At 37.3% G+C, this 17,736-nt stretch overlaps 1 protein-coding gene across 4 annotated transcripts in view; it reads left to right on the plus strand.

Moving 5' to 3' along the window:
• Positions 1-17,736, plus strand: part of Wapl (WAPL cohesin release factor) — a 69,212-nt gene that overhangs the window by 13,722 nt on the left and 37,754 nt on the right. For 3 of the 4 annotated variants that reach the window (XM_032919417.1, XM_032919420.1, XM_032919418.1), the window contains exons 3-4: positions 3,233-4,282; positions 8,270-8,388. In XM_032919417.1, coding sequence (XP_032775308.1) covers positions 3,233-4,282; positions 8,270-8,388 — 1,169 coding nt within the window. The remainder of the gene's footprint in view (positions 1-3,232; positions 4,283-8,269; positions 8,389-17,736) is intronic. The other variant, XM_032919419.1, reaches the window with a different exon arrangement.

A 17,736-nucleotide genomic window follows, 5' to 3' on the forward strand; every position in this document is an offset into this window, starting at 1 on the left:
TGAACTGAAGGCTGACCGTTTTTTAAGAAGCTTTAGGATGAATAGTGTTCACTAGGTAGATGGATGCAATCAGGATTAGAGGGTTGAGACTTTCAGAGATACCCCTACCTGAAACCTCTTCAGGAAGGGAAGAGGGACAAGGGCTAAGTTGGATTACCACCATGAAAGCCACGAAAGACAAGGTTTAGTGATGACTGGCCAGGAGGTTTCCTGGAGGGAGGTGTGCTCTTCCCCTCACGCCTAGTTTGTTCATCTTTCTGGTTGGCTCTCTTTACTTGCTTGCTTACTTACATATGGTTTATGAGACAGTGTCCCAGGAAGCCCAGAAGCGCTGCAGTTTGATTTGCAGCCAAGGATGACACAAACGTCTAATCACCCTGCCTTCACCTTTCAGGTGCCACTTCAGCCAGCAACTGTTTTCTTCTGATGGATGATTTGTTTAGAGACAGAGCTTTCTGTATAAAAATCTGTTACGTAAACGTGGTCATTTAATTTCTCTTAGAGGATGTGAAGTTGAGACAGTCTATGTAATATGCTGGCTTCGAATTCACAATCGTGGTTGCTTTGCCCAGCCTTGTGAGGGTTAATGCCTGGTTTTATTGTCATCTTGTTCTGCCTTGTTCGGTTGATGTCTCTGGGAGGAAGAGGCGTTGAGTGGGTAGGGTGGATCTGGAAGGAGAGGTGGGATGAGAGGACTGGGAGAAATGGAGGGAGGAAAGCTGCTGCCAGGCTGTATTGTATGAAAGAATAAAATAAAACAAACCAAAAAATCTAGCCATCATACTTCCCTCCCCAACCCCTTGGTAAATGGATATTCTGTACTAATGGGTTTATCTGTTAGGAAACTGGTTTTGATGTGGGAGGGCAGTTAAAAGCAGTTGTAATCTGCAGATAAGAAAGTGAATACCTTTGAAAAACAAGTTAAGATTTTTGTTGTTGGGAAGTTAAATAATAGAGGAGTATAGGACACGGTTCACATGCTAAAATACTGCTGTGGAGAACGTGGGCAGTTTTTCCTATGTAGAACTCTGTTAAATTAGCTTTTGCCTGAAATGGTCTATGCTTTATGTTTAAAAATGTACTAGAGTAATAATTTGCTTTTGCTATGTACATAGTATGTGGATTGTTTGCTACTGACTGTTACTCTGTACTGTTTGCTTATTGAATGCTGCATACTCAAACTTACAGAACTCCTTATCACCCTTCTTACAAGTTACAAAGGTAGGCTAGCAGCAGTTACTACTTCAGTCACTTCAAAGGCAACTTATGAAATGCATAAACACAACACATAGGAGAAATGAGGGCAGTAAACTTAAAATAGTAATGTTTCTATAAAACTATAATGAAGTTTAATTTTAGATCTGTCTAAATCAGAATAATGTTTGTACCTAAAACAGTCTTTTTTTTTTTTTTTTTGAGATATTAAGGTAGTAGAAGCCAGGTATTATGCACATGAGGCAGAAAGATTACTAATTTGAGGCCATCTTGGGTTCCAGAGGGAACCCTGTCTCAGAAATCAAGAGCAAGCTGTGTGTGATAGCATGTCTTTAATCCCAGCAGAAGCAGGTGGCTCTGTGATTTAGGGCCATGATCTCTATAGCAAGGTGTAGGCCATTTGGTGAAACATAGTGAAAACCTGTCTCAAAACATACTATAACTTCTTAATTATCCCCCACAAAGTCCCTTCCATGGAATATTATACAGCTATAAAAATGAGCTGAGGGTTGAAGAGGTGGTTCCCAGCATCATGGTACATGGGTACCCAGACATACATTAATCAATAACCATGAGGTAGTTTAACTTATTACATCTTAGACAAATTAGGTAGGTGTTCTAGACACTGAGTTAAATTATCCCTTTTTTTTTTTTTTTTTTTTTTTTTTTTTTTTTTTTTTTTTTTTTTTTTTTTTTTTTTTTTTTTTTTTTTTTTTCTATGGGAGAATTGTTGCCGTATGTATTCTTAGAGTAAACAAGGGTCTGCTTTGTTTTTTGTTTTTTTTTTTTTTTCCATTTTTCTTTTTTTTTTTTTTTTGTGGTTGGGACCGGCCTTAGGGCCTTTGTCTTGTTTGGCCCACGGTCCTCCCCCCAGCTAAATCCCCAACCCCTTTTTTCCTTTTTCTTTTGAATCAGTGTCAGGTTTCCCAGGGTTGCCATGACCTTTGTATCCTCTTACGGGTTTACAGGCCTATGCCACAGTTAAATTATATTTAAACTCATTGAGTAACATCAAAAATTATATAATTAATTTATTCATATAAAACATTCTTTTTGACTGTGTTTGAAGGTGTATTCATTAAGACTTGTAAGTAAGGAGAGTACTATGCCATATGACTTTAATTAATCTCAGCACTAGGAAGGCGGAAGCAGCAGATCTCTGTGAGTTTGAGGCCAGTCTGGTCTGTATCATGAGTTCTAGGACAGAGTTATATAGTGAGACCCTATCTCAAAACAAAAGATTTGTAAATAGTTTTTCTTAAATGTAGATGTATTTTTCTTGAGATAGGTTTTTGTTTGGCATAGAGTAAATATTTGCCAGTGTTTAACAATTAATGCTCAAAGAATCATGATGTTAGTTTGAATCATTGCTGTCTTTTACTTGAAAGGTAAAGTAATTGCTTTTCTGATGTTAAGTGATTCTGTTGTTAAGAGTTTAAGGCAACAAAAATGCAGTTCTTACTTATAGTCATGTGAAGTTTGCAGTACTGGTTGATAATCCTAAGTAGGCACTATAGATTATATAGGCATCAGATGCACTGTTTAGAAGTTAAGGCTGTTAGGATTAGAAGAGATAGAGAAATAGCTAGGGAAGCTCCTTCAGGCAGGTTTCGTGACAGAATTAGCACACTGTCCAAGCAGCCCTGTGTCAGTAAGTACAGATGCCCCTTAAAGGCATGTGACTCACATTGGTACGTAGGTTTTAAGTTCTACTAAATTTAAGCAGTTACTTGAAAGTATAAATGTCATCTAATGTTATCCTCAGTTAATTCAGTTTCTTAGTAATGCTAGAATTTCTTCTGAATTCAGCAGAACAGTTTTAAGATGCTCGAGTGTCCAGGGACAGGCAGAAGATGGCAGGAGGAGAGTCTGATGTATAAAATTTTTTTTTTCAATTTGAAATCATTGCAGCTATTTCAAGATTATTTTATACTAATGTTCAGATAGCCCTGCTATTTGTCAATATGCTTACTGATAAAAACATGTTTTTAACCTCACATATTTTTCATTTTTATAGATAAAGTGGAGAATTTTAGTGAAGAACATGAAAAAAATAGTCACCATTTTCACAAGAATGCTGAAGATAGTACTAAGAAGCCCGATGCAGAGACTGTAGCGGCTTCTGGATGTAAAGCTGATGAGACTAAAACAAGTGATACTTGGAATTCCCAGTCTGCAAAAAGAACAGAGTCTCCATCTGAAAGTTGTCCAGTCAAAGGATCTGTAAGAACTGGTTTATATGAATGGGATAATGATTTTGAAGATATCAGATCAGAAGACTGTATTTTAAGTTTGGATAATGATTCTCTTTTGGAGATGAAGGATGAGGATTTAAAAAATCGGATTGGAGGATTGGAAAATCTAAACGAAGCCTTTGAAGATGATATTATACAAAGTGTTCTTAGGCCAAGCAACTGTAGGACGTACTGTAGGGCCAATAAAGCAAAATCCTCACAGGGAACGTCAAATTTTGATAAGCTAATGGATGGCACCAGTCAGACCTTAGCCAAAGCAAACAGTGAATCAAGTAAAGATGGCCTGAATCAGGCAAAGAAAGGTAGTGTAAGTTGTGGGACCAGTTTTAGAGGAACAGTTGGACGGACTAGAGATTACACTGTTTTACATCCATCTTGCTTGTCAGTTTGTAATGTTACCATCCAGGATACTATGGAAAGGAGTATGGATGAGTTCACGGCGTCCACTCCTGCAGATTTAGGAGAAGCTGGCCGGCTCAGAAAAAAGGCAGATATTGCAACTTCCAAGACCACTACTAGATTTCGACCTAGTAATACTAAATCCAAAAAGGATGTTAAACTTGAATTTTTTGGTTTTGAAGATCATGATGAGACAGGAGGTGATGAAGGGGGTTCTGGAAGTTCTAATTACAAAATTAAATATTTTGGCTTTGACGATCTCAGTGAAAGTGAAGATGACGACGATGATGACTGTCAAGTGGAAAGAAAGAAAGACAAAAAAAGAACTAAAACAGCTCCATCACCTTCCCAGCAGCCTCCTCCTGAAAGCAGTGACAATTCCCAGGATAGTCAGTCTAGTACTAATAATGCAGGTGAGAATTGTAAGATGTATGTATAAAGTAATACGTACTTGGGGTTGGAGATTTAGCTCAGTGGTAGAGCACTTGCCTAGCAAGCACAAGGCCCTGGGTTCGGTCCCCAGCTCCGAAAAAAAAAGAAAAAAGAAAAAAAAAAAGTAATACGTATTTAATATAAGTGGTTTTCAGGCTTTAATTAAAGGGTAGACTCTTCCCCTAATACTTAGTTTTAGTTTGGTGTGTGTGTGTGTGTGTGTGTGTGTGTGTGATTTATTTTTAATTGTATGTTGGTGTGTGTGCCTGCATGTGGGTGTGTGGGCGTGAGTGCAGGCGCCATCTGAGACCAGAGCTGGAGTTAGGGTTGTGAGCTACCTAACCTGGGTGCTGAATACTGAACTCAGATCCTTGGGAAGAGCAGCAAACTTTCTTAACCACCGAGCGATCTCTTGAGCCTTAGTTTATTATATTACACTTTAGTAGAAGCATAGATTGTCTTACGCATAAGTATAGCATTTTACATGTAAGTGATTAGGTCTGAAATTGTATGGTATACTGGGGAGTGTTATATATATCAAACTGTCAGTAACTGTCATTTAAAGTTTTTTATTTTGGATTGGGTTCTAAACCCATATAAGTTACTAAATTGCATGTAAGTAATCTCTTCCAGTGAAATACAACCCTAGGCCAGCATATGGGAGTTTATGTGAGAATTTTATACTGTTGAGTCTTTGGGACAAAGATATCAAACATCTTGTTTTAGCTTTGAAAATCCAAATGCAATGTAGACATAAGTGTAGTTTTTGGATATTTAGAACTGTACTGATAACAGATGGTTTTAACGGGGGACATACTCAAAAGAAATTAATTAAACCCTTTATAAATCGCACAAAACTAAAAAAAACATTTAAAACATACTCCAAGCCTCTTAAATTGTGGTTTCATAGGATTGAAAAGTACTAGTAGGTATGTATTCTGTGTTTTGTTTTTTTTGTTGTTGTTGTTGTTGTGAGGCCATCAAAAGGCAGGCTTTTTATTGAAACAGCACGCACATATACAGATACAGTACAGATTTGCAAATGCCAAAAATTGTACATGAAGACACTGAGGAGTTTTCACAAAGAAAGTATACCTATGCATCTAGTCTGCCTCATGTTGGAAAGGGGAATTCCCAGCCCTCAGTAGGTTCTGCCTCATTTCAGCCATGCTTTCATTTCCCCAGTGTAGGCCCCACCTCCTTGTTTCTGTTGCTATACAGTAACCTTGTCTGTTTATTAGTTTAATATGGATTGATAAAGTGTGTATCTATTCTGCTGGGCTTCATTGTTGCATGCTGGATTTGTGAGGTTCAGCCACATTGTTTGCAGTGAGAGCTTGTCTCATTGCTATACAAGATACTACTGTGCCAGCTCCACAAAGGGTGATGGCCATTTGGTTGCTTCCATATTTTGGCTATCTTTGAATTACTGTCAATAATGTAGTACACATCTCTTGGAGTAATATGTGCACATTTCTGTTAGGTATATATCTAGGAATAGAACTGCTATGTCATAACACACATTCACACAGAGAGACAGAGAGACAGACAGAGATCACATGTACACATGTACAATGACAAATATGCACATGACAAAGCAAAGTGTATAGTTCAGTCTACTGAATATTCAATGTATTCTGTTTTACTATGATTTGTGTCAAGATTGTAGGCTCGATGATAAGGTTCTCTTAATAGTTGAGTTTCTAGTGAGAGCTAGGTCTTTTTTTTTTTTTTTTTTTTTTTCTTCTTGGAGTAATAGAACTTAAATTTTGGAATATGGAAAGTTAGACTCACTTTGAGAAGTGAAGTTGATACTGAATTTAACATTTAAAAACTAAAGAGCACTTGGATGAGAAACACCAAGTTGCAGTTCAGTCTTGATATAAAGCAATCCTTTTTAAAAGTTGAGGTTCTCTTTTAAATTAGAAGGAAATGTTTATAATTGTTTGAGAAGTAATCTAGTCCTTTAGTAGCTTTTATGTGTAGACTCACAGGTCATTGAACTGCATTGTACTTGCCAAGGATAGCTATCTTTGTTGTTTTCTTTTTCCTCCTGATTCAGCCTCACAAGTGCTAGGATTAAGACTGTGCACCACACCCAGAGATTGTGCTTTTTCAAATTTTGTCTTCTTTGGGACTGGAGAGATGGCTCAGTGGTTATGTGTGTTTGTTGCTCTTAGTTCCCAGCACCCTCAACTTCAGTTCCAGAGGATCTGATGCCTTAGCATCTCTGCAGTATCCCTAGGCAGGCGTGTAGTTCATTTATATACATAGGGGCAGAACTGTTAGGGGATGGTTTTGTGCACTGTATTCAGATGCTGATTTCTGTGCCCAGCCATCTGCAGTCTGGACAGTGGCGTGGTCAAGCATCTCCAGTCTTTTTTTTTTTTTTTTTTTTTTTTTTTTCGGAGCTGGGGGCCCAACCCAGGGCCTTGCGCTTGCTGGGCAAGCGCTCTACCACTGAGCTAAATCCCCAACCCTGCATCTCCAGTCTTAATGTTAAATAAAAATTGTTTTCCATCACTTCCGATTGGCTAATAAAGAACTGATCGGCTAGTTAGTAGACAGAAGAAAACAGGGCAAGACTTCCAATCCCAGTTTGGGTCCCGGAAAGAGACTGGAGAGGAGAGAGTGAGAAGGTGAGAGACCATGGGGATGGACCAGCGGGATCTCCTTTGAGGCCTCTATGAGAGCAGCCATGAGGACACACATGGACCTGAGTAAGCCAGGGCAAGACAGATGCAGGTAAAAGACCACATAGCTGGGAAATGTGCAGATAACCAGGTTAGAATAGCTCAGAACCTGCCTAGCTTAGTGCTTAATCTTGCTAAAATTCCAGGTCTCTGTCTTTTATTCGGGAGCTAAAATAGGCTAGAGCTGACCCTGCAGTTACGTGGGAACAAAAAGGGTGTAAGAAAACCCTCCTCAAAGAATTAGTTGCCTAAAACACTCATACGTATTATAAATCTTAAAAAAAATTTATAGTGGTTGTCTTTGTAGAAGTCAGCAGCCTCTTACATACTTCGAACTATGTCTAGGGTGCTTAAATGAAATGTCTTTGACTTTTGAGAGTCACACCAAAAATTACCTACCATGTATCAGAGAACTCTAAACTCCCAGTTAGCACAAACACATAAAGGTACTGGAAGCATACAGCATTGACACAGACTACAGCATTGACACAGACTACGTAGGTTTGCATTCTAAGTCTGTTTCATCAGCTCTGCCTAACTGGCGTCCAGCAAGTATTCTTTTAGGTCAGCATGATTTCATGAACTTAAAATGAAGAAAAAGCATAAAATTTAGAGAAATTTGGTATTTTTATGAGTTTGTAAATTATATATCAGTGTTAGTAACTATAGATCTCTGGCAGTTACATTATCTATGAAGTTCAAATTTTATTTTGGAAACAATTTTAAGCGAGGCGTGGTGATAGGCAATTACGTGGTGATTGTAATTTCCGTATTTGGGAGGCTAATGCAGAGGATTGCCATGAGTTAGATCCCACTTTGGGATATATAGTGAATTCCAGGCATAAAGACCCATTCTCAGCAAAACAGAAAAGATTTGATTTTTGCTCTTAATACACAATACAACTAGAACAGATATGTAGTAGATTTTGAAGTAGAGGGTAGGGTTACATCAGCCATTACTACTTTTTTTTTTTTTTTTTTTAAAGATTTATTTATTTAACGTATATGACACTGTCACTATCTTCGGACAACCAGAAGAGGGCATCAGATCTCATTGCAGATGGCTATGAGCCACCATGTGGTTGCTGGGAATTGAACTCAGGACCTCTGGAAGAGCAGTCAGTGCTCTTAACCCTTGAGCCATCTCTCCAGCCCCCATTACTACTTTTTAATCCTTTATTATTTTCCCCAACATTAAAGTTTTCTTAAAAAAGCCTTAAATTTTCTGATAGCTTGAAACAGTGGAATGCTAGCTAGTTTTGATTACCATTTCAGAAAACTTGGATTTTACAGAGGACTTGCCTGGTGTGCCTGAGAGTGTGAAGAAGCCCATAAGTAAACAAGGAGATAAATCCAAGGAAAACACCAGAAAGATTTTTAGTGGCCCCAAACGGGTAAGTAAAGCATTACTATTGGTGATTTTAATTAAAAAAAAAAAAATTTTTACGTGTGTGTGTGTGTGTGTGTGTGTGTGTGTGTATTTTTTGTTGTTGTTTATTCTGCATGTGCCTTTGGGTTCCTCAAGACCCTTTAAGGTATCTTCCTCTATTGTTCCCTATCTTATTCTTTGAGACAGGATTTCACTCAGCTTAGAGTTCATAGATTCAGCTAGACTACTACTGCTGGCTAGCAAAGCCCAGGGAATCTTCCTGTCTCTACCTTTCTAGGATTACAAGTATGTGTTACTGTGCCCAGTTTTTATGTAAATGCTGGAATTGAAATGAGTTGCTCATGCTTGTAAGGCAAGTACTTTACTGACTGAGCTGTCTCCCTAACCCTATTTGTATTTTGAGAAATGGCCAATTGAGTATTTTTTTTTTAAAGATTTATTCATTTATTATATATAAGTACACTGTAGCTGTCTTCAGACCCACCAGAAGAGGATATCGGATCTCTTTACAGATAGCCATGTGAGCCACCATGTGGTTGCTGGGAATTGAACTCAGGACCTCTGGAAGAGTAGTGGTGCTCTTAACCGCTGAGCCATCTCTCCAGCCCCGCCAATTGAGTCTTTTGCCCTTTTAAAACTAAGGGTTTATTTTTTATGTTTAGTTATAGGAATTCAGAAGATTTTTCAAAAAACTTAAAGTACCATATGAGCCTGCTCTCTCACTCCTGGGTGTATACCCAGAGAACTCCATACCTGCTGTGGGGATGTGTGTACCCCCATATTCATTGCTGCTTCATTTACTGTAGCAAAGAATTTGGAATCAGCATAGGTATAGTTGTCCATCAAAAGATGAATGGGGGTTGGGGATTTAGCCCTGGGTTTGGTCCCCAGCTCTGAAGAAAAAAAAAAGATGAATGGATATTTGGTGTGTGTGTGTGTGTGTGTGTGTGTGTGTGTGTGTGTATAAACAAATGTGGGCACACAATATAACATATAAGAAAGAAAATGCTAGGGGTTGGGGATTTAGCTCAGTGGTAGAGCGCTTGTCTAGGAAGCGCAAGGCCCTGGGTTCGGTCCCCAGATCCAAAAAAAAAAAGAAAAGAAAATGTTAAATGTTAGGGGATGAGAAGGGACTGAGTTTCTATTCTGTATAAAAGAGACGTTCAATGAGTTGTATAATATTTGGGGCGAGTTTTTCTGTGATTTTTTTTGTTAATTGGCAATGTTTTGCATGATGTAAAATTTAGTTTAAAAGGAATTCCTTACTATACATAATTTGCAAATATTTTGTTCTCTTGATGTTACACCTCCCTCTTTGCCAAATTTAAAATTTTTATTTTTTTCACTTTTGTTGTCCCTGGTTTTGATGTCACAGTCAAGAATTCATTACCAAATTCAATATAGGTTTTGAAAATTGTTTTTGCTCAAAAGTTTTATAGTTTTATTTAGGTTTTTGGTCTATTTGAGTAATTTTTGTTTGTTTGTTTGTTTGTAGATAGGGTTTGGGTTCTCTGTGTAACAGTCCTGGCTGTCCTGGAACTTGCAGAGATCCTGCCCCCGCAGTGCTAGGACTAAAAATAAGTGCCACCATTGCCTAGTCTGAGTGATGTGTGCTATAACATGGTGATGTGGCCCACCTTCATTTTTTGGCACTGCAGCATGTAATTTAATATGGCCTGTTTGATGGTACTGAGCATGTTTATTACATTTAGAAAGCCTGTTGTGTTTTATTCTTGAACTTGCCACTAAAAACTTTATTCTTGCTAAATGAATTAATTTTATGTAGCTAGAATGTAAATATATTTTGTCTTATTTTTTTTCCTTTTATTTCTGTTAAAGATCATTGGGTATTTTCAAAGATATAACTGTTTAGATGCACTTTTAGTTTTTATAAAATGGTTTATGATATATGTTAGTTTTAAGAGCAATATTCATCAATGGGTAGGAGGGTCTCAGTCACATTTTTTTAAGTGTGTGTGTGTGTGTGTGTGTGTTTAAGGTTGGTTACTTTACATTCTTAACATGTATTAAGGACCCCAAAGAACTTGTAATTATACAGCTTCTGTCTGTCTGTATTAGGTTAGATAGAGCCAAGTATGGTGGCATGCATCTATGATTAGGGAGCTGATACAGGAACAGTACAAATTACAGCTGTACAATTTTGGGCCACATAACAAGATTCTGTTTTAAATAAACACAGTAAAGAAAAACTACCAAAAACATTGAGTAGATTAGAAATGAAAAACATACCCCATTTGTATTTATTTATGATTCTCCTAAAATAATAAACTGGTGTGACATAATTTATATAAAAATTATTTTCAAGGGCTGGAGAGATGGCTCAGTGGTTAAGGGCTCCGACTGCTCTTCCAGAGGTCCTGAGTTCAAATCCCAGCAACCACATGGTGGCTCACAACCATCTGTAAAGAGATCCGATGCCCTTTTCTGGTGTATCTGAAGACAGCTACAGTGTACTTATATATAATAAATGAATAAATCTTTAAAAAAAAATATTTTCAAGCCAAAAGTATAGAAGAAATACAGAATAAAAATAAGTACCTTTATTTTTGTAAATCTCTGTAAAGGCAGGCTCTAAAAAAAAAAGACACTTGAAGGCTTGGTGTGGTGGCTCATGCATATAATCCCAGCACTGGGGATGCAGAGGTAGGTAAATCTTGAGTTTAAGGCCAGCCAGGACTCTCTATGTCTTGCGGGAGAACAGTTGTATTCTCATGTCTTGTCTTCAGTATATTTTTCCGTGTTATATTGGTTGAAATATTTGAAGAAAATCTAATGTAAACATGCTTCTCCTTACATTTTGAATATACCTTTCATCCATGCATGCTTTAAAACCATATGTATTGGCTGTTTGGAAAATACTGGCCACCTTGAGTTATACAAACTTTCTAAGGCAAAACATTTTGTTATAATCAATCAAAAAATTCATGTTAATGGTGTGCACTCGTTGATAAGTGGCTATTAGCCCAAATGCTCGAATTACCCAAGATGCACAGAACACATGAAACTCAAGATGGATGACCAAAATGTGGATGCCTCTCTCCTTCTTTAAAAGGGGAACAAAAATACTCATAGGAGGAGATAAGGAGGCAAAGTTTAGAACAGAGACTGAAGGAACACCCATTCAGAGCCTGCCCCACATGTGGCCCATACATATACAGCCACCAAAACTAGATAAGATGGATGAAGCTAAGAAGTGCAGACTGACAGGAACCGGATATAGATCTCTCCTGAAAGACACAGCCAGAGTATGTCAAACCCAGAGGCGAATACCAGCAGCAAATCACTGAATTGAGAATGGGACTTCCGTTGGAGGAATTAGAGAAAGGACTGAAAGAGCTGAAGGGGCTTGGGACCCCATTAGAACAACAATGTCAACCAACCAGAGCTTCCAGGGACTAAACCACTACCCAAAGACTATACATGGACAGACCCTGGGTTCCAAATTCATAGGTAGTGGTGAATAGCCTTGTAGGGGCAGCAATGGAAGGGAAAGCCCTTGGTCCTGCCAAGGCTGGACCCCCAGTGTACAGGATTGTTGGGGTGGGGGGAAGAACACCATATAGAAGGAGAGGCAGAGGGGTTAGGGGGCCGATGGACTGGAAACCAGGAAAGGGAATATTTGAAATGTGAATAAGAAATACCCAATTTAATAAAAATGAAAAAAAAAAAAAAAACCAAGCCATTATTAACAAAATAAATAAAATCCATGTTACTATCATCAAGCCAACAATAATAATAGATCAAGGTCTCCAGAATTTTAGTTTTTGCTAGAGTTGATATTTTTTTCTCATCGGCATCAAATGCCTTAAAGGGATTAGCTAACAGTCTCACTTTATTCCTTTACAGAAATATTTTTGCCAGTTACCCAAGTCTTAATAAGGATATTTATTAGTCTTTGAAGTAAAAAAATGAGTTTTCTGACAAACATAGCTAGATATATACAGCTCAAAGGGTTGTATGCACAGGTATTTTATGTACATTTGTCATATGAAAAATTGAGATTTAATAAAGTTGATAGTTCTCAGACTTATTGAAGCTGACCTTTATGGTTTGAGGGAGTGATGAGAAGAGGTATAATTTTGTAGGTTTAACAGATTCTTGCCAAGACACCATCAAAATGGCTTCAGCACCATCCATAGGAATTTCAACACACTGAGAAAGGCAAATAACAATACTGCAATTATGAAAATAGTTTTGAATTTGTCGTCTCCTGGAAGAGTCTGGTCTGTCTCTAGTTCCATCTCCTATACTCCGAGACTTGATGGCTGATAGTACTCTGCTTTATTTTGTTCTCAAAATTTTTATTGTCAGAAACTTCAGATCCAAAAAAGAAATGTGAAACCCCTTCTCTCTCAGTATGAATTTATTTTTGGCTAGCATTTTGCTATCGTGGTATATACACTGTGTTCTTTCTATCTGTATAACATGTCTATTATACAGTACATATCATGTATATACTGTAGTATTTGAAATTAATTTCGTTACTAGCACAAGCATTTCTTTTTTTCCTTCTGTTTTTGCAAGATAGCGTTTCTTTGTAGCTCTGCCTGTCCTGGGGTCTCCGGAAATCAGGCCAACCTAGAATTCAGAGATCCTCTCTACCTCTCAGTCCTGGGATTAAAAGAGTGTGCCACCACTCCTGGCCTAAGCATTTCTTAAGAAAAAAGAATCTCCTGTCTAGTGATAAGACTAAAACCTATAAGAAAATAAATGCTTTTAAAACACAATTCTTAAAGCCTGATCATACTGTTTTTATCAGAAGTCCTCAGAAAGTCTTAGTTCCCTCCCCACCTCTTTTAACTGAGTCTCGTATAGCAGTTTGGAATGTTTTTCTTTTAAGTTATTAATCAGATTTATGTCAGTAAATTCTCACCCCACAACACATCCATACAATAAACTCAGAGCCAATTGATATTGATATAAACTGCCCACCTAGATAAGACAAATTGTCCTGTAATTATCCATCCCTTATAAGATATTTAAAGCCACATGAATCTGGGTCGTCCTCTTTCTCCATCTTCCTCCTCCTGTTTTGTTTTTATATAGACCTTATTTAAATAGATTCTTATTTACAAAGAATTCTCTTTCACTTATTTTTATTAGGAAGCCGTGATACTTGTCTTTAGGACTGTTCCACATGTAGAAGTTATCTAATTATTTCCTTGATAGTTATTTAACTTGCTCTCCACTTTTGGCTTAGGAAGCTGTAAATTCGTAAATCTATCTCCTGTATTAGATTTAAGAAATTTTTTTCTTCCAGAGCTTCATTGTTGATAATTGTTTATATTTCCTTACACTTGAAGCTGTATTTTTGAATATTCCATTATTTTTATTTGTTTGTTTGTTTGTTTGAGACAGTTTTCTTTTTGTAGCCTTGGCTGTCCAGGAACCTATTTTGTAGATCAGGCTGGCCTGAAACTCAAGAGATCCAACTGATTTCTGCCTCCTGAGTGCTGGGATTAAAGGCACGAGCTATCACTGCCTGGTGGTTTTTCTATATTTTTTTTTTTTTTTTTTTCTTTTCTTTTTTTCGGAGCTGGGGACTGAACCCAGGGCCTTGTGCTTGCTAGGCAAGCGCCCTACCACTGAGCTAAATCCCCAACCCCATTTTTTCTATATTTTTATTTATATCTCCCACACTGTGGGAGATTTGAATCTAGGACCTTGTGTATGTATTCTTGGCCTTTAATATTGCTTCAATAACTAGCAGAGGTTGGGATTGCAAGCTTTGTTAAAAACAATGACATTTATCCCTTTTATAATTTAAGTAAGGTATTCAGAGGCCATCCAAATACCCTATTCTGCTTTGTATCTTCTCACTCATTATTGTTTGCTTCTAGTATTGAACCTTGTCTTAATGTTTATTGATGTGAAGAGAGGCCATGAAACTTATAGAAGAAAGCATTGAATTGGGGGCTTGCTTAGTTTCAGGGGTTAGTTCATTATCATTGCGGCTGGGAGAGTGGCTGCAGGAGGCAGGAATGGTACTGGAGTAGTAGCTGAGAACTCATGGGATCTGCAAGCTGCATGAAAGCTAAGAGAGAGTCAGAGTCAGTCTCTCTGTCTCTCTTTCACACACACACACACACACACAAACACACACACACACACATCTTCAAAGCACAATCTCAGTGATAATACCTTTTCTAAGGCCACATCTACTCCAAGGGCATACCTTCTAATCATTTCTAAATGTTCCACTCCTTAGTGACAAAGTATTTACAAACCTTATTGCCGTAACTTTTTATACTGACTGCTGCAGACTGTTGAAAATTTAACTCTTTTACATTTAGTAAATGGAATAATATAGTCTCTTTCCCCATCACTGATAGACAATTATTAGCATTATGCGTAGTAAAATAAGCCAAGCATGATCACTTTTATGGTAAATCTAAAAGACAATGTTGAGATAGAATAATGCCACTATACCTGGCTGTATTCTTTGCACAGAGGCAAAGGAAATGGCTAGGTATTAGTAAAAGGTATACTGAAGAATTAGTAAATCTAAAGCCATATATTGTTCTGTTACATATTCAACAGAAATACAATATTGTGTATTGAAATTTTGCTTAAAAAGTAGGCTTTAGGCCCTCTTACCACACTGCAAAAATTAATTATGGAAGGGATAGATATATAATTTTGTTAACTTATACTGATCATTCTACATGTTTGTCAAAACACTTATATTTCTTAAATATATATATAATAAACTTTAAAATTATTAAATGTAGTATGATAGGTTTTGACTTTTCTTTGTGTGCCATAGTTTTAGATTGGGCTAGTAGGAACAATTTCTAGCTCTCATTTCTCTTTTATGTAACCCCAACATCTTTGAACTCCTTTTGACTGAGATTCATCATGTACTTTTTTTTTTTCAATTAAAGAATTCGGGGTTGGGGATTTAGCTCAGTGGTAGAGCGCTTGCCTAGGAAGCGCAAGGCCCTGGGTTCGGTCCCCAGCTCTGAAAAAAAGAACCAAAAAAAAAAAAAAAATCATTTATTTTAGGACTCTTGGTTCTTTTTGAGGAGGATAAATATGTAGGATACCTGAGTATTAATTAACTATATTTATTGCTGAAAGACCCTGTCATTAGACAGCTAGGAGACATGTTAAAAAGAAGCCATAGGTTTATATTGATAGCTTTACTTTAAATTTAGCATATCAGAATTAAAAGAATATATTAATGTTTTGGAGGAGAGGCCATTCACATATTGTACCTGTATGACTGAATGTCAGATGGCAAAATTCTGGAGTTCTCAGTTCTCCCATTATATGATCCAGGAATTGAACTCAAATTATCAGGTGTGCATGGCAAGTGCTTTTACCTGCTAAGCCATTTTGTAAGCCCTGATGTGACATTTTTGTATTTTGCTTACTGCTGTAGCCTATGCCCCCATAAAAACCACATTGTAATGGACTAGTGATTGTTACTGGGATCAATAAATAGTGAGTGAGGTTTAAGCTATGTTTGCAGTTCTTTTGGCTCTTAAATTGTATCTTACTAAGGGTGACTGGTCAGAAAGTGGGCAAAGTGACACATGTATAATAACAAGCACTCGGGCTGATATACAGGAGATTTGGTGTTAGTTTGAAGCTAGACTGAGGTATATAACACAGACCCTCTCTTAAAGCCAAGGATGGTGGCACAGGTCTTTAATTCCCGCAGGGGAATGTGGATCTCTGTGAGCTCAAGGCCAGTTAGAGTGTGTTAGGTCAGTCAGGTCTATGTAAGTGAAACCCTATCTCAAAACAGTTCCTTGTTAATTTTATGATTTTTTTTTACTTATTTTACTTTAATATTTCAATTAGTCAAGCTCATCGTGTGTGCTTATTTGTATTTAATATTTTGGGGGGTTGGGGATTTAGCTCAGTGGTAGAGCGCTTGCCTAGCAAGCGCGAGGCCCTGGGTTCAGTCCCCAGCTCTGAAAAAAAAAAGAAAAAAAAATATTTTGGTAGTGTTTTGTTTTTTTAGTATTAGTGATCTAACCCAAGGCCTCATACATCCTAGGCAAGCACTCTACCAGTAAGCTATATCTACATCCCTGTGTTCAGTTTTTAAATTTAGTTTTAAATTTAATCTTGAGAGATTTTGCTTTGCTATTCAGAGTTCACAGCGGTAATAGTGTACATGTACTTGACCTGATTTTGAAATAATTTATCTGGCCTAAAGTAAATCAGGTCATGGAAAACAAGTTGGCAGCAGACCTGTTTGCTGCTGTATGGATGGACACGATATCGTAGTATCAGGAAAATTAAGGAAATTATTGCTGATTTGTTTAAATTTAAAAAGCTATATATGGGATTGCACACACTTTAAATACATAACGTGAATAAAGCGTTCTTGTAACAGTAGTTTGTCATCTTTTATTCCCTAAAGAGACTTAAATGCCCCCTACTTTCATATGAGTAGTTAGGATTCACAGAAAACTAAATTCTCCAAGGAATTTTTATGTAGATTATCTTCCAGATACCCTAGGGTAGAAGTGGGTATGAATGGATGTAGGAAATGTTCTCAGCAGTTGTAGAGTGGCCTCAACTTACATTTTTCTAATGCTTCCCTGATTCATTTTGGTTGATGTGAACATTAGAGGAGTTACTGTTTGTAACATTGTTTCAAGACTGTTTAAGTATACAGAACTGTGAAACATAAAGAGTATACATATACTTTATTGCTATTGTTTATTGTTACAGACTAAGGACTTAAATAATGCCTTGTATTTAGGGCCTTCCTAAGGGTCCTCTAGGGTCATGCCAGGCAATCCCTCTCTACTTACTATCCTATGTATCTCTGCCCCATTCTGCTGTGATTTTACATATGACTTCATGACTGATTGTATACAACCTAGAGTTCACACTGGTACTTTCCCTTCTGGTCCAACACCATGTTTATTCTGCCCTTCATGCTTTAGTATTTTATTCTCTTTAACTACAGTGAGAAATCTGACTGTCATTGTCTTCAATATGTTCAACCGTTTAGTTAGTCCTAGTAATATTTGTCAGTAAGTTTCTTGATCACGTAGGTCATCTTCTTTAGTGATATAGCCAGCCTAGCCAAGACCTTCCTTTTCTCTACTTCCTTATATTAACTTTCTTTAACATTTTTAAATATTTATGTATATGAGTGTTTTACCTGCCTGTATGTAATATACCCACTTGTATGCCTAATTGCCTAAAGAGGTCAGAAGACTTTGTCCCTGGAATTGGATTACAGATGGCTCTGAACCACCATGTGGGAATCAGACCAGGTCCACCTGATGTGTTTTCCACTGCTGACCAGCTTCTCCAGCCCCACATTAATTTATTAAATATGTCAGTACAGGTTTTTTTTAGA

The sequence above is a fragment of the Rattus rattus genome, chromosome 13, assembly GCF_011064425.1.
Source record: "Rattus rattus isolate New Zealand chromosome 13, Rrattus_CSIRO_v1, whole genome shotgun sequence".
Classification (NCBI taxonomy): Eukaryota; Metazoa; Chordata; class Mammalia; order Rodentia; family Muridae; genus Rattus; species Rattus rattus.